The sequence below is a fragment of the Numida meleagris genome, chromosome 5 (assembly GCF_002078875.1).
Source record: "Numida meleagris isolate 19003 breed g44 Domestic line chromosome 5, NumMel1.0, whole genome shotgun sequence".
Lineage (NCBI taxonomy): Eukaryota > Metazoa > Chordata > Aves > Galliformes > Numididae > Numida > Numida meleagris.
The window spans coordinates 14,724,316-14,747,006 of record NC_034413.1 but is presented as its reverse complement, the minus strand read 5'-3'; the positions used below and the strand labels follow the sequence as shown (position 1 = coordinate 14,747,006).

Sequence of the window (22,691 nt, the reverse complement as noted above, 5' to 3'; positions counted from 1 at the left end):
AATTCCTAGCATACTTCAGCATTTAAGACGCATTTCAGAGACCATTCCCAAATGGAAACTCTCAAGCAGAGCTGCAGGAACTGACCAAGGACTATTAAAGACTATCATCCATCCTAATTCCTGATGGAGCTGCCACATTTCTCACTGCATGAAACTTTGCAGTGCACCAGCTCTTCAGCCATTCAGCACCCCCAGTATGAAGTAAGGTAAGACTGACTGTAAGGTCACTTCAATCCTAAAGGTGTGCTTCAAATCCAAAAACATAAAGAGCAAATATTTGCTCTTTATTCACTTTATGAATACTGCATACACTGTCTAAGAAGAGAATAAATACTTTTAACACCAGGCCATAAATCTTAGTTCTCTCATGGAGAGCACCATGAAGATTTGTTTTTGTCAGTGTTATTATTTTAAGAATCTGGCAATATGGTAGCCCAAGTTTCAGATCTTCCTTTCCCCTAAATAAAGAAGCACGGACAAAGACATTCATTTTACTGTACATTTTAAAAGAATAAGTGAAGGAAGAAATGTTCCTTTTTCTTAGCAATTAGTACTCAGTTCCAAAGCCGCATGACATTTAGACAGCTTCATTCCGGACAGCATATGAATGAGACTCACAAAGCTAGATTTAATGGGAAATACTATTAGCCAGCTGCTTTAAAAATAAGAGCACATTTACTTTGTATCATGACCAAAGCCCAAGTTGCTCTACCAGTTGCACAGGCAATAAAATATTTGCACTTTGAATTTATATCCACAGAATCCTTTGATTTTTAGAATTTTTTGCATGCGTTAAAAATCAACAGGAGTTGCCAGATGTTTCAAAGTTCCTAAATGTACTCCTTACGTAGTAGAGTCATAGGCCCATGAATTCAGAAATCTGTGTTTCATGCTGCTAGTTAAAAGGCAAAACAGGCCTATGGAGTTCTTGCCACGAACACTCTCTTTTTGCAGTTTTCTTGTGTATACTTATACCCTCTTGCTCTGCTTTACAGCTATGTTGCTTTAAGGCAGTTTCTTAACTGTATGACTTGAGCTGCTGCTATACATCTGCTGGCATCAGTTTTGTTACTTTTTGTTATGCTGCTATCCTGAGGCCCAGGTAAAGTGGCGATTCAGAAGAGACAGTTGCAATACACCACTCTGTAATCAACTTACCTGAAGAAGTTACTCTTCCATTTTGATGACTTTGCTGTGCTACAAAAGGAAGCCAGTAGAAAACAGAAGTGGAGAATGAGACATATTTGACTGACAAACATGGAATTGTAAGGACATAGGTAGAGGCAATCTTGGCCAGTTGAGACAGGCACTTTTAATACATGAGCTGCCTCGTTTGGATGCGTTACTAAGAAAACTGTGAAATTCACCTGCACTGGGCTATTCTGAAGCATTTATAATACAAGGGGATTAGGAAAAAACAACACAGTCAGCATAGAATATTCAGGTTGCTGAAAAACAAGTTTGACATTTGCACTATTAAAACTCCAGTTACCTCCAAATTCTTAGCAGTCTGGGAAAAAAATGCGCACACCTAGGTCAGTTCAGTTGATGGTACAGAAAAACTGGAATTAAACTGCAGTGTCGCAGACATCGTTAGCAGTAACTGTCAGCAATAGTAACAAGCTGCTATTATTAAAAGACAAACTTGACATAAATTTGTTTCATTCATTTGATAGTATTTTTTTCTATAACCTTAATGGTAGTCTACCTGATGGTGCAGTATTTTGACTTTTGCATCCTACTGTTACATACATTTTAAATAAATGTAAAATAAAAGACAATTACAATCACTCAGAAAGTTGTATAGTTTAGAGTACATGGCTTCAATTTGGCTAAGAGGAATGACTGCTTTCATCCCATGTATACTGAGACCTTGTCTCCAACTACACTTAACAAATACACCCTAATAAATATAGAAGTAGAAACTGATCTTATAGTAGAGATCAGTTCTCTACTACTGGAGTTTGCATTTTCCTAACATGTAAAAAAGCAAAACCAAAACCAACCAAACAAAAAACCCTGGTCCACGTACAAAGTAAAGCTGATTGATGCAAGCTTAAGCTAAGGAAACAGTGCCTTTTTTTTTTTTTTTTTTTTACTCAGTTCCAGTTGTAATGGTCTCTTGGAGGTAAATCATAAGGTGTTCTCTCTTCCTCTTCAGGTCCATAATCTAATGGCAGACCGTAATTGTAATCAACTGTTACAACTGGTAATCTTTTGCTTTGTTCCATTTCTCTAGTAGTTTCACCTTCAAAAGTTTCTATTTCATAGTCTAATGAACTATCTTCCTGGTGTACAGATGAGGATGGATGCATTGTACGTGAAGAATACGGTGCAAATCTGTTTTTTCCCCTGTTAAATTCATCCAAAGGATGCACTCTCCTATTGTCTTCTGGACAACATGCTCGATTACTGTAGGAAGAGTAAACATGAACAGTGAAACCATTAGAAATTAAAATTGTCTAGCCTTAAAAGAACAAGATTCAGATCTCTACTTTTGTTTTTTTATCTTCCCAAATTAAAATCTTCTCTACTAGATATTATAAACATTTATTTTTCAATTCTAGTGAATAAATTTTCCTCTCTTTTTAGTAGGTAAACGAAAATGCTTTGTGTTTCAACTGCTGTTTCTACTTAAAATTGCCTATTTACTGAAGGTTTTTTTATTTAGGGTCCATTTTTGTCCCTGAACCCACATTTTCATTTTTGTGAAGAATACTTAATGGTAGCTGTCTGTTACATAGTCTCAAGCAACATTATACTTTGTATTTATACTGCAAAATGTTTTTCCATTCTTCTGCAACAGAAGAATCTGCAAAGTATCATACAGATTTACTTTTTGTTACGGATTCTCTTTACTCTCAAGTACAGTATGTCCTTTGTAAAATAAATGGTGTATAAAGCTAATTGAGAACAATCTTTCTAATTTTAAATCTTTGCCTTCACTAAACCATAGATGAATATTATTGGAAGGGATCTCTAGTAGTGTCTAGCACAGCCCCTTGCTCCAAGTCATTCTTATCATATGAAGTTGCACAGAGGCCATGTCCAGCTGAGCTCAAGGTATTTGAAAGGATGGAGATTCCACAGCTGTTCTAGGCAACCCATTTCTGTATCCTCAAAGAAATAGCCTTTTTCCATATAGGCTGCAGAATTTTCGATTGCCTAACAAGAGCCTGTTGCCCCTTATCCTATCCCTGCACACCATGAAGAGTCTGCCTCACTCTTCTTCATACTTTCTCATTAACTTGTTGTTAGACACCAGCTAAGAGTTAAATATAGTACCAGTAGCTTCACTTTTTTGCTTACTGAACATACGATTTTTTTTTAAATTTTGAACATAGTTTTTTGTTAAAAAAAAGTTTTTTGTTGCTTTATTATTTTATAATAAGTTAGTTTAAGCTCTCCTTGTCATGCTAACCACTTAAGTCAGGAACTCTCAAACTATTTCACAACTACTATAATCTATATAAAGCCTGATATAGATGGACTACAATTTAGTCACATTATTTGCTCAGTGTTTAGATTCAATTGTTTAAACTGCATTTAAGCAAAAAAATTAACATCAATCTTTACACCACAGTTAATTTGTATTTTTTTTGTTGGATACTGGAAGAGTAACAGCATAAATATAAGTCAGAAAGCAACACATAAAACCTGGTATTTACCTATAGCTTCTGTTAAAGTCATCATTATCAGATCCATAATCTCTGTGAAGTGAAGGAGATGAGAACTGAGGTTCTGATACGTTTTCATGGGAAGAAAAAGATTGACTTCTGAAGATAATCAAAATAATCATATGTTAAGAGGAGTACAAACTACTGTACGCTTTTGAAAAGTATCAATTAAAATTACTTCAAATAATTTAATAACAACATTTCAAGTAAAATTTTATTAGAAATTTCTTAATTAAACATGTCTAAATTGTATGCTTCATGGTGACGATACAGTGTCCTGTTTCACCTGTACAATGAAAAAGATTAAATCAAGCTTTACTAGCCCAGCAAATATCTGAACTATGTTCTGAAAAATCAAATAAATATTTTCAAAAATATTTGCAAGAAACTTAACAACTGAATCCAATTTACTAATAAGTTATATATGCTTTTGGGAGAATATGATGCAAGTTCAGAAGCAAAGGGTTTCTAGCAAATGATTAATTCATGAAATAAGAGAAAGTCAAACTTCCTTGTAACATTACTGTTTATCTCAGTTTGGATAAGAATATAAATAAAAATTCACGTCTTCTGTCTTGAGGATTGGCATTTAAATTTAATAAACTTTTGTTTCAAGCTGAATCTAAAAAACACGAAGCATGAGCTTTAATTTAAAGAAACACAATCTTTTAGTTTAGGTAATATGCTTTCAAAGTTACAACACTGCAACTTAAGTCAGATACATCCATAGTTCAAAATAAAAAGTTAACTGTTAATAAGCTGATCATTCATGTGTGATTTTAAATAGATGACTGTTTCAAATAAACGTATTAAAAAAAGAGTTAGTTGGAAATTTAATTTAAAAGAGCTGCTAATTCTGGTCTTACAATTAAAGGATAATCAAAATAATCATATATTAAGAGGAATACAAACTACTGTAGGCTTTTGAAAAGTATCAAAGTTACTTCAATCTGTAGTACTTTCAATTGTACCTGTCTGAACACCATTCATGTGGCAGGTCATCTTGAACAGGATGATCATGGAAAGGTCTTGACCTTTTTTGTCCTTGCCCTTTATTAACATAATCAAAATCTTTTAACTGAGGCTGTTCCTGTAAGTCATCATAAGGCTGATGGTCAGGAAAAGGTCTGCGTCTTTGCCCAGAACCTTTATTATCATAATCTTTTTGCTGCATCTCTGTTTGTAAGTCATTGTGAGGTTGGTGATCATGGAAAGGTCTCAATCTCTGCCCATGGCCTCTATTAACAAATTGAAAATCTCCCAGTTGAAGTTGGGGCTGTAAGTCATCATGTGACTGATAGTCATGGAAGGATCTCAGTCTTTGGCCAGGACCTTTGTTGACACAATCTAACTCTTTCAGCTGCACTGGAGTCTGAAATTGATCATGAGATGGGTGCTTGTGGAACAGCCTTTGCCTCTGGCCACGGCCCCTGCTACCAAAATCAAAATCCTTTGACTTCATATCTTCCTGTGAATCGCTGTGGGATGGACAGTCAGGAAAAGATCTCTGCCGTTGCCCACGGCCTCTGTTAAATTCAAAGTTCCTTGATTGTCTCTCTGTCTGTAAATCATCACGAAACTGGCGTCCATAAAAAGGTCTCAGCTGTTGTCCAGGTCCCTTGTTACTGAAGTCTAGGTCTTTCAGCTGTATGTCTTCTTGGTAATCATCGTAAAACTGGTGATCAGGAAATGGTCTTTGCCTCCGTCCTGGTCCTCTATTGTAGTCCCAGTTTCTCATCTGCATTGGTGCTCTTAAATCATCCTGAGTCTGATGGTCATGAAATGGTCTTCGTCTTCGTCCAGGTCCCTTATTAATGAAATCAAAATCTCTCAATTGTGTTTGTCCTTGCAAATTATTATGAGAGTTGTCATCATAAACTCTTAATCTTTTCCCAGACCTGCAAAGAATTTTTTTCTTAAATAGAACATCTGAACTTGTAAGTACTACAAGTAATTAATGAAAATAAGCTTTTTTTTTTTTAAATCCAAGAATTGAAATGAAACACACTGCAAGTAAAATACATAGGTATCAAAGCTACTAAGAACTTAAACTGTAAATAAAATTATAAAATTTTCAAACAATGTCATATTAGAAGCTATGACAAACATTCAGCTATAATTCTATACAGCTTGTTCAACAGGCAAAACCAGTGATACGAAATTAATTAAAAATAAACTGCAGACTACTGTAGAATAATAAAGAACAGCAGGCAAAGTATAACTCTAAAATTTTCCCAAGTGAACTAACTACTCACCAATTCCTAATAGCACACATTCCCTGTCTTCCCTTTATCTTCTCATTACTTTTTCTAATTCTGTAAATATACTTTGCGTGAGTGGGCTACATTAATAAAATCTCTTTTACATTAGAGTATTTCAGTGCTTCCAGTGTTTCAAAACACCACATCTAATTGTTAAAATAAGCTGACCCTCTTGTAACATTGTAATAGATTGCTACTATTAAAACAGTACACAGTAAGGAATAATAATCTTGTGCCCAATGGGGTTTTTGGCTTTTCATTCCATGTTTCAACTTCTTACCCCTGAAAATCTTCATTTGGGAATTGCTCCACGGGTCCTTCTGTTGCATTTGGTGGGGGAATGATATCTTCATCTGAATCCCATACATCCATTCCAAGGTTACTATGAAGAATAAAAATATCTCTTGTAAGCTTCCTTTTTTTTTTTTTGAAACATACTACTGAGAGAGGAAAAAAAATCACAAAGATTCTTCAGTTGAGAATTACTGATTTTTTTTAATATAGTTAGTATAGTTTTTTAATAGTTAAATTTACAGACATTCAAGATTTCTATAGCAAATTTTAATCTTGTAAATCTAGTTGAGGAAGGGCTGCAGAGAAAGCCTAAACTTCATACATTTGGAACAACATCAAAAATGTGTGGGACAAGTACCATACCTCTTAGAAAAATCCAGCACAGAACTAACTTCATGGAACTACTCAGTCTCTAAAGCAATTAAGGCAGTAAAACAAGAACAAAGGGCACTTAAACTAAAAAGACCAAAAACAGTCAGATATTATTTTAAAATCAGCGTAATGCTACAAGATGTAATTGGTACAAATAACTTAGTGAGATGTAAATGTTAACTATTCTTAGGTACCCTGGAGCGTGAATATGATCAAGACAAAAGATTCCATATGCATCAGGAATATAACTGCTAAAAGCAGGAGATTTGAGAACAATCTTCCACCTTTCTTTCTCCACTAGGGCTGTTTGGTTTTTTTGTTTTTTTTTTTAATATCTGGTTCCACCATACCAGCAACAGCAGGCAAAGCACAGAGCTCATAATGAAATCTTTGCAGTAGCTCCTTTCAATTTACAATAACAGAATACAGAGTCAATATAGTCGGGATAGTACGATACAACTGTATCGATGCTCAGTAGTATACACGGAAGCCATATAAACTCAAAATACAAACAAAGGTACTTTACGTTATTCAAATCAGAAGTCTTGCAGAATTTATGCAGTTGTTTACTGCATGTTTAAGAGGAACTTAATTTTGGCTTACGAATGTAAGTGAACTTTTAAAAATACATACTGGAAAATCTTAAGCGTGCAACTAAAAGCTTTTGCTTACCTTCTCATCGGCTGTGTTCTGAGATCTGTGAGATATACAAGACCATCCATGCAATGACCTCTAGCATCACCAAAAGCTAAAGAAAAAAAGAGGTATGAGTCTAATGTCATGTGCTTAAACTGAGTCACAAAAATGTGAGAAAGCAGCTTTCAGTTCACCACAAGATACTAAAAAAAAAATAGTATTAACACAAATGCTGCTGCAGTATTATACCCTCTGGCAAGCTGTGATTGTTGAAGCATTTTTTTTTTTTTAATAACTGCAACTAGCAGCCGTAGCAACCTATGACTGAAAATTCTTCAAAGCAAAAGCCAAAAAAAAATTTAAGCAGCTGAAACCTCTTGTCTTTCAGTTTGCTAATGCTCAAACCTTATTTGAAAGAAAATCAGCAGAAAATCATCTACGGAGACTAGCACATGAGGTAACAACGTGCAACAGCAGAACAACGTACTACAGCAGAACTGTAGCATTTGTGAATACAATTATAGTTAATTGTGAATTACAACTCAACATTTGTCTGAGTTCAAAGTGTATAAAATACCTTGGATTGCTGCCTCTGGATCCCAGCCTTCAACGTCTATAAGATACCTGAAGAAAAATTTGATTAGACTACTGCCCCAAAGGGATTATAGACTAATATAAAGCCACTATTTTTTGTGAGCATTGATTCTATTTTTATTTCAACCCTTACCTACATATAAGGTAGCCAGTTCTATTAATTCCATTAGTACAGTGGACACCAATGAGTTTCTCTATCAAAAAAGATAAACACAGGCTTTAATAGTTGAGAAAGTGAAATTACTTGAAATTAGCACAAGACAAAAAAAGTGCTGTACTTTTTTGTAAAGCAATGATAAATCATTATTGTTGTTTACAAAATGATACTGTCATGCTCATAAAATAACAAACACAGCCAGACTTAATCTTCCACATGCCAGATCTCTAGCAGCAGTTAACTCACTACTTCCAAACCTGTGAAGACTGAGATTAACTCTGCAGAACATACGAAAAAGGAATGATATCAGTGAAAGCTGCCAGCCTCCAGCCAGAACAGCAGTAATAGGTAAGAATAAAATACGGTTTTGAAAGCAACCTTGACCAACTAGCAAATGTAACATTAAATAAGTTAATGTACAAATTATTTTAAAACTTAGAAAAAGGAGAAAAATGCATAATATCCTTAGTATCTAGGAGTATGAAATGCATTACAAGAAGAATTGATTTAACTGGACTGAAAATTAAGATGATTACTGAGACGAATCACAGAGATGAAGTATTCAGGATCATACATAGAGAAGCACTCTAATAGGAATGAATAATCTCAAAAGAAAACATATATTTTTAGTAAAGATTATACTAATCAGCTGTAGGCTAACAGAAGAATAACTTACTAGTATTAGGCTGTTTCAACTGAGATAGTTCCAATAAGGGAAACAGCAAAGTGGTCATGCAAGGCACTGATAAAAACCTCATCTAGACTATCTCATACACCAATATGCAACAGAAAAAGAACAACAAATTAAAATATACATAGAAATATCTACTGTGTTTGTCAAAAAATAGGGCCTATTTAGTGAGAATAAATAATACTTAAGGGCAAAACCTGGCATAAGAATATTAACTGGTTGAGAGTTTATGTCTAGATTTTAGAAGGCAAACTTTAAACGTCAGAAGCAAAAAGTTCAGGCAGGGACAAAGCACTGACAGAAGGTCTTTGAAATGGACTTTGATAAATTTTTGAATGAGATTCACTGTCACTGTTTGCCATAGAATAGGACAGTCACATTATCATGCAAGTTTATTCTGGGTTGGTGTCCTAACCTTCCAGCCAGTAAAAGAACAAACCTATTAAAAATCATTTTAGACGAATCTTGATTGGTTATCAGGGGAATCTGAAACAGAGGGCATGTTACAATGAGTAAGTTAACATGGAATTTGAAGGTCCTCACACCTCTGAATTTACATAAACTATGCCAAAAACAGTCTCACTGGATGGAACAGTGGGTATTCATCCAGTAACAAATGAGAAATTCATTCTCTTGATTCTAAGAATAAGAAATAATTAAACTTAAACACAGAATATTCTTTGTCACATTAAATATCACTGGATAAAAAAAACAGACCAAAACTAATGATATCCAAATAATTTCCCTAAGCCAAAATAGAGCCAAGAAAGAACTTGCACACTAGCTTCCTGAATAAGGACAAATGCTTCTTCTTGTATCTTTTATTTTTCCCACCATTTCCAGTTTAGGCTCTTATACCTGAGACTTAGGTCAGAGCATTTTCACTCAACAGAGCTGACCATCCACACCAAAACCCCATTACATTCTGCAGCAAAAAACTGTATGCAGGCAGGAAGTTAAACTCTACTTTCTCACAGAAAATGCCAAAGTAATCACAGCAATTCGCATGAAAAAAGCCTGAAGGTATTGTTCCTCAATAACAGATAGATGAACAGTTAAAATAACAGATAGATGAACAGTTAAAATCTGCTTAAGAGATCCACGGCAAAAAAGTGAGAAGTTAAAGGCTACAAACAAACAGGCTGGAGCAAACAAACAGGCTGGAGCTGGTGAGGGGTCTGGAGCACAGGCCTTATGAGGAGCGACTGAGGGAGCTGGGATTGTTCAGTCTGGAGAAGAGGAGGCTCAGGGGAGACCTTATCGCTCTCTATAACTACCTGAAGGGAGGTTGTAGTGAGCTGGGGGTCAGCCTCTTCTCTCTTGTAACTGGTGACAGGACGAGGGGGAATGGCCTCAAGTTGTGCCAGGGGAGATTTAGGCTGGACATCAGGAAATACTACTTTTCTGAAAGAGTGGTCAGGCGCTGGAACGGGCTGCCCAGGGAGGTGGTGGAGTCACCATCCCTAGAGATGTTCAAGAAACGTTTAGATATAGCGTTGAGAGACATGGTTTAGTGGGGTTGTTGGTGGTAGGTGGATGGTTGGACTAGGTGATCTTGTAGGTCTTTTCCAACCTAGCTAATTCTATGATTCTATGAAAATACTTTCAAACTCATTTCCCCAAATACATTTGACCTTGTACCATTCCAGGGACAACTGTACTAATGCAAAAACACAAAAACCAGCAACAGATCCACACTGTGGAAATACTGACACTGCATCTGCAAAATGATTAAGAACTACTAGGACATGATGGCAATAATTCAGAAAATTGCTGTGTGTGACTAAATGGGCTTGATTAGGTTGCATATTAGTGCCCGGTGCCGTCAGAGAAACCCTGTACTATTTTCAACATCCATAAAGGAACAGCAGCTGTGACACTGAATTTACGGGGAGCAGTCTGAGCCAGACTGATGGAAGCTTTGTTTCTATTGAGTATTCTACGTCAGCTAGATGGAGGCAACTGATCTTAACCTTGTGAAGTGGGAACTTAAAAGGTAGAGTTCAGATGGGGGTATTCAACAAGCACTAGATAGAGAAGACTTCCCCAGCAAAATTAGATAACTATAATACAGAAGCCTAACTACACTGGCATCAAGGAGGACAAAAATACTTGCAATTATAGCAAAAAAAAAGTCTATGTCTCAGCAGTGGATCTGTATGTTACCAGAAATTCAAAAGCAAGATTTTCCTCACTTGGAGATGCTTTGTCACATGACAGATACAAGTACAATACTATTAAGAAGAGCATTCAACATACCTTTTGAGAAAGGTATGTTTTAAATACAAGAGATATGTCGTGGTAAACAATGTATCTTATAATAATAAATTGGAAAGTGCTGTGGAAAGTCTGAGATCCCAGATGTCTTAAAGGATCTACTGTAATGCAGCTAGCACCAAAATATTTTTTTTTTAAATCTTCTATAGCATAAGATGCTGATATTTACCATTTCTTGCATTTTCCCATAAGAATTTTCTGACCCATTTTTTGAACTGTAGGATAGTAGCATTATCAGGAACTTCAAGTCCGACAGTATAAAGCTTCTTATACTGCACACTTTTAGGTAAATCCTAGCAACAAGAAGAAAAACACGGTAAAAATTATTGAATTCTTGCATCAATGAAAACCCTTAAGCAGTATCTAAAATAACAGCGCTGCAAAACGGTACTTCCAGCGCTGCACAGAAACTGAAAACAATCTTGACATGACTCTACAAAGAGACACACTCTCAGAAACCAATATTTACATTTCTGTTGTAAAAACCTTATCTGAGAGAAGAGCTTCTGTACAACACTTATTTATCCCTAATAATAAGACAGCACATGAATTAAAAAGAGTAGGTTCTTGTAACTCCGTTCTAACACATTTGACAATTATTAGCAATATCTACCCTGCTGAACCACAATCATCGTCACACATCTGCCCCCTTAGTGTGTCAAGCCAGTGTATATTTGAAGATCAGCATTCAGTTATAACACTGCTATTTATTCTCCTTTTCAATAGGAGGCAATCAAAATTCTTTCAACTGGTCAACTAGCAACAAATCTGAAATGAAGGAAGCAATTTTAAAATGCATTCTTTTTTTCAGTGGATTCCACTGAAAGAAACCACTAAAGAAAATCACGTTTAGGCATAAATGAGAACGTGTTCAGGGCACAGGCCACAAGTCTCCAATATCTTTTCTACAGTGCCTAGCAGTGAAGTCCTTACCTATTATTCTGAGCTACCATAGCACAAATAAGCCACCAATGCAAGTAGCAGGTAGGAGGAGTTTCTTCCTGTCATAAAGCATTTTGTTTCTATTAGAGAGACAAAGTCTAGATGGCTCAACTTGTCTATTCCAATTCAAGGCAAATAAATGCATAAATACTTTAAAACAATTATAGCAGTAACTATTATAAAATTTGTTAGTACTCTTACATTACCTTAACTTCATAGTATCGCGTGGTATACGTTAAATCAATAATTAATCCGAGCTCCACATTTAGGGCTTTCATTGCAGCAATTAAGTCTTTTGGTGTAAATTTCTGGGTTGGGGTAAGCCTCTGGTTAATTGCCTACAGTAACAATGGAAAAGGATCATTTGCTTTTTAAGCTTTAATAACATGACATTTGTTATAGTCAGCTTATTTAAACAGGAAAAGAGCGGCTTTCAAAATGGAATGCTTACAGTATCAAAAGCATATCCATGTTTTATACAGATAAAAAACAAAGGAACCAAATAAAAACAAAGTAAAAATGTGTTCCTGTTCCAGTGATGAGGCAAGAATATGTGGAGGAACTTCCACTTAAACAACATTAACAAATGTTATTCAAAAAAGCACTAATTTGATAGACAAAAACCCTACAAAATGCAGCATATATATAATAATTTTATATACGTACAGATTAAGTAACTAACTAAACAAGGAAACACAAAACACTGCAATCCCTTCCCCCAAACCTCTTTTGTCCCGCACAATAGCACAGCATTAACAGTGTACTTCACATAAAACGTCAGAAGTTGTGATGCCAGGGTTCACTTAGTCTCAACGTTTTAACTCTCTCCCCACAAATGTTATGCAGGCATTTTTATCCCTCGTTCAACTCTTGGCAGAAAGTACTTGCATGTCATCTAGCGCTAGGATATGTTAAATAAGACTAAAATACAGTGGCTAAGACAGATGCATGTTGGTGGATAATGAATAAGTCATTTCATTTGACAGACACAGTGGGAAAATTGTTTACTCACCCTATTGTAGCTGTGGTTTTTGAAATGTGTTCTCCACTCTAGGTATGAAAATGCCTCGTGCACAAAACTGGATTTTCTTTGAATAGTGCGCTGTCCACTGTGAGAGCCTTTTGACACAGGCTCTGTCGCCACCAATAAAGACAGCGGCAAAACAGATGCAGTAGCCTCAACCACCTCTCAGTTCCTTTGTTAATAAGAAATTCAAGTAGACTGGACTCAGAACTAATGGAAAGGAAGGCATCCACAGACCACACACCTCTCAGAACCACAGATGCTATAGGGTAACTAACTATTCCATCTTTTGACTGTACAGATTCTAACCTAAGATGCTAGCAAGCACTTTTAGTTGAGTCTGGAAACAGAGAGAGGAATTCTATCTAAAGAATGAACAGCAGGACATTCCTATCTATCAAAGCTGGTATATGATTAGAAAGCTTGCACTGAAAAAGTAGGGTAGAAAGTGCACAGAAGTATTCACTCCTGAATATTTCAAATATTGGTGTACTACTGAAAAACAGCAGATTGTCTACATCCAAACAAAACGAAGACTAGTCAATTATCTCTCAACTACTCAGAAGTAATTTTTAATAAAATTTGAAACTGAATTTACAAACTTTGAGGTGACAACTACTAACCTGCAGAAGCCTGTGACAGAACTTTAAATATTTTTTTCTTTTACTATGTGAACTCACACTTAACATCAAATGGAAATACATCTTACAAAAATAAGACATCTGTAAACATATTGCTTCACTGTGTGAACAGTTAAACGTGTTATGAAGAACTATATAAGATTCTCTGAAAAACTCAGCAGGAGTTGTCTGAGTACACCGGCCTTTTTTATGATCTCTAGTGGAGCTCCTTCCAGGCTATCAGAGAACTACGGGGAAGGGTAAAATTAGCAACAGAGTACCTTCCTCTGAAATCTAGAGTGATGGGAAACTAGAAATACATGGAGTGCACAAATTCTGCCCAGAGCAGTGTGTCTATGTGAAAAATTGGTGCTGGATCAAGTGGAATTACAGGAGCTGATGACACAAACAAACTCTCCCATCCCAACAGTGGAGAAGCTAATTACAAATCTACTGAATCTGATTTCCACTAATAAGTAGATCTATCCTCTGGCAGTCTTTGGTAGAAAGGCACATGGCCACTATACCATCCTTCAAGATCATGAAGAGTAAGTATGACCAACTAAGATCTTTGGTGTCAAAGCAATCAATCCATCATACCTAAGCTGGGAAAGCAGCTGAGGAAGTAAACCCTGTGAGCATTCCACTTCAGTCTTTGCTAACAGAAGTGAACTGAATGGTGACTGAATATGTAATATGCACTAATATGCCAGAATAATAATTTTTTTTTTTACTATATAAATACTAGAGTGCAATCGGTAGACAGTAGTGTAGACAGAATACTTACTTTTAATTGCTATGGTTATGTCTAGCCATTGAACATTAAAAGAGCTTAGAAACTTTTCTTTCCTGTGTATCTGAAGTGAGAACTTGCACAAATTAATTTATACAATGAATTTATACAGTGAATTTATACAGAAGGGCAAATTTGCAACCGTGTACCTCAATCCACCAAAGAACTGAAGTCTCCACATTTTGTTCTGTCACAAAAAAATTCAGAGATCTGGCTTAGAGTATTTAATGGATTAAGACACTATTCCATGTTATTAAGAATCTAATGAAGTTACTAACACATTTATAGAATAAATCCATGAATACTGTGTTTCTCCATATCATTGAAGCTTACCAGTAATCTAAATCTCTGATTTTAAAAGTAGTGCAGTGGTAGGTGTATTTTAATAAGTGCTTCATCTCTGAAAAATGGTATTTTGGCTTATATTGCCTGGACTGTTATTCATATCACAAACACCTCCCATGGTAATAATCAGACTTTAACAGTCATGAAAGGACGTTAAATAAGATGATGAATTTAGGCCACTAAATTAGCCATCAAATGATTTTACTGATTGGTTAGAGATTGTATGATACATAGAAGATAAAAAGACTAACACCAAATACATACATCAAAAGAGGGAAAAAATATAGACCATTATGTAAATAAAACCATTGGTAGATGACTGGATTGATTATTTAAAGAACACAAAATATTTTTTCATAAATCTTTCCTGAAGTTTGCACAAATATTAACACTATTTTTCATTAGTTTTGTACTGTATTTAGTAAAGACAATGTGTAGATACTGTTCATACATACCCCTTTTAAAGGTACTTTGAATGCAATAAATCTAGTTCCTGGTATAGGCTGCCCAACTGGTGTCAAACTCCTCCATCTGTAATGAAATAAATATTTTAAAATATTTTTAAACAACAGAAGTCAACAAAAGACACAGGTAGCTCTAAGTAAAACTTCTAAAATAAACATATGTCCTCTTCAGATTAAAACTTTGGTAAAAACAAAGCACATAAAAAGCCCTTTTCTTTAAAATTGTAAGAACAGTTACTTCAAACCATATGAAGTGTCTTACAAATATCAGGCAACCCTGGTGTCATATTTAGCACAGATTTAATGTAATAGCTATTTAAAACTTCTTCAAGCATAAAGACACAACAGTTACCTTTTTCTGCCTACGATGGGCCATGCAGCTACTAGCGTAAGGCATTAAGATTTACATTCCCAAAAAGCAGAATCCAATAGTTCCTACATTTCTTCATCACATAAGCAAGCAGTTGCAAGGGATACGCACAGAAGTTTGAAAAAGATGGCCAATTAAATCCTTGTACGTACGTAAAATCAGCTAACAAATCATCATCCATTACTAATCTGTCTCATCAAGAAACTAAGACTTTTTAGAAGTCATAAAAATTTGTTTTGTTATGATATTACATATTTGAACACAATTACTAGCTTAGCATTCCTCTGGGATAAATGAACCAGGGAGCTGCCTAAAAGATGCTGGAAGAATATCAGCAGTGTTACCATAGGTCTGATCGGGGTGGAAGCTTATTTAGCACACCACACAACTTACGCAAAGATACTCCTATTCTTTGCAAGTCTAAATCAGGAGTCAATAAAATGAATATTTATTCTCCATAAAGCATTATCATAAAGAAAATACTTTTTACTGATAATGTGCATGACTGCTGCTATCATACAATATAATTATGGCCCCAAATCTGCAGTTATTCCACAAAGTGGTTTCAAGGTATTGACAGTACATTCGAAAACAGCCTTTTTCCTCCTTTTCTTTTTCAGCTTCCAGAAAACTCTGTTCCCTCGGAATGTTAGGAAGCATTCATAGACAAATAGCACCAATATAAAGTAAGGCAGAAGAACAAGGTTCAACAGGTGAAAAAAAAACCAAACCACTTCTACATTACAGGTGCCAGAAATTTTTTCAATGGCTGAATCCATTTTTCAACTTGGCTGAATCACACACTCTTAGAAAGTTGTTACAGCCTCACTTAAATTATTTAGATGACAATGAAATGCTAAGTTTACTTTCATTAAAATGTACAAAGCCCTTAGATTTTGCAAATGTGTTCGTTTCGTAGTATGCTTCTTTTTTGGGGCAACATTTTTCACTGCTCTTTCTCTTAGTACTCTCAAAAATACAAAGAATATTCCATAACACAAAAATTAAGCAAAAATCACTTCAGTAGCATAAGGATTTATGTTACAACAATCAAAATATTAGTAATTCCAAAACCACGAAGAAATGGCATTCACTAATTTTACACTGTACTGAAGAAACTCTTCACATAGCACATTTCAGAGATGCCAGTATTGTTTCAAGAATATGCTCCATGACTAGAGGACACATTCCATGCAACGTGTCTCCTAGTTTAAGACAGGTAAATTGAATATGAATCGATTAAGATCGCAAACAGTATAAGTACAGAAAATACTACCGAACCTAACAACACCCACAGCATATGTATACAGACTGCAAGACATGGTCAGTTAAAAATATTAAATAAATTGTACCAAAGAAAAGTTTAATCAACCCTGTGCATAGTTTAATTTTATCTCATTCACATCATTAACCACTGTGATTCTGTGATCATCTTAAAAAGATGCTAAATGATGTGAGCCATTATTAAATGTACATTTGATCTGAACTACTCTTAAAATTAATGAGAAAATCAAGTTTAACACCAACTCCAGCCTCTGGCTATTTTTATTAACTCTGGAAATTACATTAGAAATTTTTGCTCTCAAACTTGCAGACAGAATCAGAAAAGGGGCTGCTTCTGGGAATAGAGAAACTAGTACCAATACTAATAAAACATACAACATACTTTACAACAGTGGGATTTCATCCACCAAGCAGCCAAAGGCCATACTTGCACATACGTGTTGAAATATTTTGAAGGAAGGCAGAAGTAAGGTATCCCAACCACAAAAGACCGATCAGCTCACGCAGGGAGACAGCTGGATGCCATAAGTTAGAAACTCAAGTTGTCTTTAACCAGCTTCCCCTTAGAAAACTGTATAAGTGGAAATCTACCATGATTAATGTAAATTCCAAGCAACTAGAAATCAGCAAGAAATGATAAAAAAAAACTTCTCAAAAATCCTATTTACAAGACTCTGCGCCATCATCATTCCTGATTAAAAGGTCTGAGTGAAAAACACTGAGCTGGCCATGAAGTAGCTGAGAAGATAGTAGGAAGACTCTCCTCAAAGACCCAGTGGTAACTCACTGAGACAGACACAATGTGTGATTCTAAGCACAGAAACATTTAGGCATTTACATCACAGAAGGAACAGCTCTGGGCATAGAACAGTCACACTAGAAAGGCACTGTGATATGAGTCTGAGACGGAATTGTAAATTCAGTGAAACACTGCAGATTAATAACCCAAACAATAATCAAATAAAGATAGACATATCAGGAAGAAATGGAGAACTTCTGTATGAAACACAACGGCTGTCAAAATGCAAGCAGTAAGTCATCATACTCTAAGGCAAGCTATCATCTTATAATCTGTGCTATATCTGGTCTTTTCATAAAACAAGCAGCCAGGCCAAACACCCTTCAGAACCTCACGTGTGTAAAAGAACCGCAAATCAAACTCTTCTTTAAGTTTGCATCAAAACAGCCAAGAGGCTTTTATCAACCCAACATGGTGATTCATCTTTTTCTGGTCTCTAGACTATCCAAAACTGCAACCCCAAGATTTATTTGTTTTAACAGAGAAGTACTTAAGAGAGAATAGCACTCAAATAGAAAGTGACATATTGCACACACACAACACATTTTTAATTATGGCTTTATTTCTGTAAGTTTTCAAATAGGTAAACAATCCATGGAATACATGCAGAGCAAGATCTGAAAGGTAACGAAACAAAAATTAATGAATTGCTTAATTCTTTACCTTTCCTACTTCCCTATCATGTTTTGTCTTCATCACTTCCCAACTTCCATCGACAGTCTCAGAACACAGGCAGAATTTTGCCAGCCATTCTAAATTAGAGAATCACATCTCAGATGAGAAGTATTAAACCCTAATTAAACATAATTCCCCCCTCACTCTGAAATTTCTGTAACTCCTTCATGACTTCCAGTCAAATAAGTAAAATTATTATTGCTACTATAGACTGTAGTTAGCTAATGTCTCAGTGGCTTTATGTCTGGTTTTTATGTCTTGTTATTAAGCTTATCCTTTTTTGTTTAAATGAAAAGCACTGTTTTACTGTCTTGTTTTTTTGCCTAAAAATTTCAGATGTGCAGTAACAGATGGATTTGCTTTCTTAAAACAAACCTCATGCAGCCTATTAGAAGTATGCTCACAACACATAGGTAGAAATCATTCAATTTTGTCTTTATAATAAAAATACTCCACTCCTTGGATTATTATTTTTTTAGACTCTAAGGGAAACATATAATAAGGTTGCATTTCTGCAGATGCTTTTCAAAACAGAACCTGAATTTAGGAAATTATACTCACGGGAGGATTTGGGATGCTGATGCACCACATGCGTAACTCTGTAAAACCATCGCAGCACTTTGTGAAAGCTCGTTATCTAGCTTGAACACATTCTACTGGCTGACTCTCTACTAAAACACCATAGTACGCAACCACCACTGGACAATACCATTTCAGATCCTGGTGGAAAGTGCAGCGGAGCAGGATGCTTGAATCCCTCTCTTATATGAAATCTCATTTTGTTACAAAATCACCTCTACAGCACTGTTTTATAGGCTTGAGGCTGCAGTGGATACTGCACACCTTAGTTTTGCTCCAAGACTTCACTGGGAAAAGGGAGAAATGATTTTTGCTATGAAGGAATAAGGAAAGTTGTTACTTCCAGGCTAATTCCACCCCCCCCCCCCCCGAGCAAAGGCTGTGCAAAAAGCATTAACACCAAGCATTCTGGGCTAGGGGGAAGTGACAGGTATGCAAGAACAAGAAGAACAAGGTCTAAGACTTGTAATGCAGATCCAGGGGCAACATTGCCATTAATACTTCTTCAGGTGCTGAGTACACTCAGAGTTCTGATTCCAGCAAGGTTACTCAGTGCTGTAACACAACCCTTATATACAGGCAACTTTAGTTATGCTGCAGACATAGCATTGTAAAAGGTGACAGTAATTGGCTGACCAATTTTTAAAAATCCACTATTTCTTATTTGTACTATCTTTAGCTAAAGCCTAACTGAAACTTCAGATTTATCATACTGCTTTAATTAGCATAAATGAATCTGGATTAAAACTGTTAAGAACTCTATAAAAAATGGAGGCAGTAACAAAGTCAACCTAAAAAAAAGCTGGTATGTAGGCTTTCTGTTGCTTATCTACTACCAGGCTTCTCATGCACTATCGTTACAAAACAAAAGAAGTTACTGTTATATTTAGTGTTATTAAAATACTGTGATATGATTGAGATTTTATTTCCATAGTAAAATATTGCCTGGACTGGTCTCTGTGCTACAGTGTACAACAATCTTACTTCTTCCAGCAGCTACTTCTGGGGCAAGTAAATGGCTCGTGCAGCAGCACCTAGATTAAAATGACATTTCCTTCATTTAATTTCCAGTGCTCATTGCTATTTTTTCCTGGTCTACTCATCTAATTTACAGTGAAGAACTACAATGTACTGCGGTAGCACAAGGATGACATCAATACAGTGCTGCATGACACTGACAGTCCAACAAGTCCTTTAACTCTTATACTACCAAAATCCTCATACTGTGGATGTCTTGCCTGATTTGATAGTAGTATTAAAAAGTAAGCATCTGGAAAAGCTGAAAGCACTTTAGTTATCATGAGCTTTGTTAGAAAGTAACACTAGCTTTACAAGCAATTACTCTACAGCAGATGTTCCTCTCCTTGAAAGATAGACAGGTGTTAGTTTCTAATCAGAGAAGCCAGAAGCACAGTCCATTGCTTCTTCCATATTTACAGAAGAAATGCATGTAACCTAAAAGCACCTCAAGCTCAAATGTCATGGGAAAAAGAAGGGAAAAATGAGTACCTGATGCATTCACAACATTTTAGGAATAATTCCTAAGTATGAAGAAAACAAGCAGGAGTTATTCTTAAAGGCTTCCTCTATTATTCTTTGCAAGCCTAACCCACTTTCAGCACAACTTTTTGTGTTCAAGTTAACTAAATTTTCACAGAAACTTTCAAACAAATAAATGCTTACATACTATTTTCTTAAATTTTATTCTATTTTAATCCCTGAATTTCTCTGCTATTAAAAAAAAATCCCAAGTTTCTAGAAGCTACTTTTAAAAGTTTGCTTATTGTTTGTTTCTATTCATTGCTTTTAGGCCAGCATGTTTTGCAAGAAAACACACTTTTTGTATGCCATTGCTCCTCCTAAGAATGTTCTCAGTAAAGCTCCCAGGATAATGTTCACCTTTCCCAAAATATCATACTAATTTCAAGTTATTGTCCCATTACAACATGCCTTTATATCTCAGCATACCCTCCTACCAAGAAGTCTGTTCTGATATCAGCAGTAAAAAACACAGGTTAAGCTTCTAAACTTGGACTTCCTTTTTTTTTTTTTTTTTTGAACAGAGCTGAACAGTAGAACCACATTTGTTTTAAATGAGAGTATTCTGTGGTGCCCATATGCATTCCCACTCGAGCCATGAGAAAGCAAGTAGAAAAGTGCATTGTTTTGTCTTTTTTTATTTTCACTGATAGAACATTTTTGTCATCCTATCGCAAAAACAAAAACCAAAAGAAAAAGACAGAGGATAACGTGTGTCTGGACCTGCGTGTTCCTTGATCACGTGCATGCAACCACCGGCTCTCATCTTATCCGCTCTTTTCTTACTCTGAGCAGTCAGAAGGATGGACTACTCTCTCATTTCCCCAAGTAAGTATGCATCTGGGGGTGAGGAAGTTAGGAAGAAGGGACTGCATTTGGCTGATGAAGGAGAATGTTCACAGACAGGCTGGAGCATCATACTCACCTGGGGGATGAAGGGCTGTGTTCCTGTCTTGGAGAAAATACCTACCTTACATGGCAGTGCGTGGTGAAGATGCTTGTGGCAAGAAAGTGCCCGGGGCAGTGAGTGCCCCTTCTCTAAGGGCAGGGCTGTGCCCGCTCCTGCCTCTCGCTTAGTGTGAGGGATACTTACCCCTCGGGGATAGTGTTCTTCTTTACCATGCTGAAAGCAGGAGCAGGCAGAGCAGGAGACAGCGGTGAAAGTGCGCACTGCAGCAAAGGAGAGAGAACCGCGCAGTTAACACGGTGCCTATCTCTTTCTCCATCAATGGGCATTTTCACAGGGCTGACTCAAAGTAAAATAAATGAAGCAGTCAGCCGCGGCTGGAAGCCATCCTGAAAAAGTTCCACTGCTTGCAAGCTACCCTATGTTCTCCGCTACTACTGTACAAGAGGGAAAGACAACAACTCACCTCTCCTCTCCAGGAGACCAAAAGAACCAGAGAGGAGAGGCAGCAGGTTTCTAACTCTCGCAGCAGCGCTGCAGGGGTGAAGATCTTCCTGGCAGACCTACAGCAGTCCGCTCAGCCCTCGTGCTCCCACAGCCAGAACTCGTCTCAACTAGAAGCTCTGAGCATCTGCAAGAGGCGAGGCCGGCACCTCAGCGAGCGGGAGGACCACCTGCCCCGTGCTAACCTCGGCGGGGCCGACCCCGCGGCGGCCTGGGCACCACCGGCAGCTGCCGACCCCAGCGGGGCACGGAGCTCCCTCTGCGGCGGAGGGCCCATGGCCGCCGCTCCACAGAGGACGCCTGAGGCTGGGCCGGCTCGGCGGAAAGCTGCCGAGCTGAGAGGAGAAATTAAAAAAAAGACAAGGGGGCAAAGGGGAGGTCGCGGCCCGACGGCAGGGGGCCGGGCTGTCGGCGAGGGGCCGGGCCGTGAGGAGCAAGGCGCGGGCTGCAGCAGGATGCGGTAACAGGGAAAGGCCCGGGCGCCGGGGCGGGGAGGAGTGGGGCTGCGGGCGGCCCGTACCCTGACAGGATTTCCCTTGCAGAGGAAGGCTGGAGCGAGACAGGCGGCACAGAACGTTCCCGAAAGGGTCTCGACTGCGCATGCGCGGCGGCCGGCCAGCTTGCCGGGAGGGGGCATTGCGCCTGCTCCTCGCGGCCGGGCCGGCAGGCGCCGAGCACGCATGCGCCGCGGCTACGGGCTGGAGGCTCAGACAAGCCCTTGCTCAGCGTGCATGTCGAACCGGCCAATGGGACGCGGCCGTTAGTCTACGCGTGCGCGGTGAGCCCGTGGGCGCAGGGGGCAACCTGAGGCGCATGCGTGTTGTGGAAAGCGTGGGGAGCTGCGGCGGGTGGGCTTTCGTACGGCGGGTAGTTAGTGTGTGGTGCCG

At 37.4% G+C, this 22,691-nt stretch overlaps 1 protein-coding gene across 14 annotated transcripts; it reads right to left on the bottom strand.

Moving 5' to 3' along the window:
• Positions 486-22,592, bottom strand: LOC110399516. 14 transcript variants are annotated; one of them, XM_021398363.1, is made up of 14 exons: positions 22,325-22,458; positions 21,767-21,931; positions 18,264-21,563; positions 15,139-15,214; positions 12,914-14,525; positions 12,108-12,239; positions 11,129-11,252; positions 7,968-8,028; positions 7,818-7,864; positions 7,277-7,352; positions 6,219-6,320; positions 4,649-5,575; positions 3,669-3,776; positions 1,298-2,412 (listed from the first exon to the last, which is right to left on the bottom strand). In XM_021398363.1, the coding sequence occupies exons 6-14, from the start codon at positions 12,177-12,179 to the stop codon at positions 2,100-2,102; spliced, it is 1,830 nt and encodes a 609-aa protein (XP_021254038.1). In that variant the 5' UTR covers positions 12,180-12,239; positions 12,914-14,525; positions 15,139-15,214; positions 18,264-21,563; positions 21,767-21,931; positions 22,325-22,458; the 3' UTR covers positions 1,298-2,099. The 14 variants fall into 14 exon arrangements, with proteins under 14 accessions (XP_021254046.1, XP_021254047.1, XP_021254038.1 ...); XM_021398365.1 differs by having other exon boundaries at positions 12,108-13,097; positions 14,488-14,525; XM_021398367.1 differs by lacking the exon at positions 21,767-21,931 and having other exon boundaries at positions 12,108-14,525; positions 18,264-18,352; positions 21,487-21,563; positions 22,325-22,463.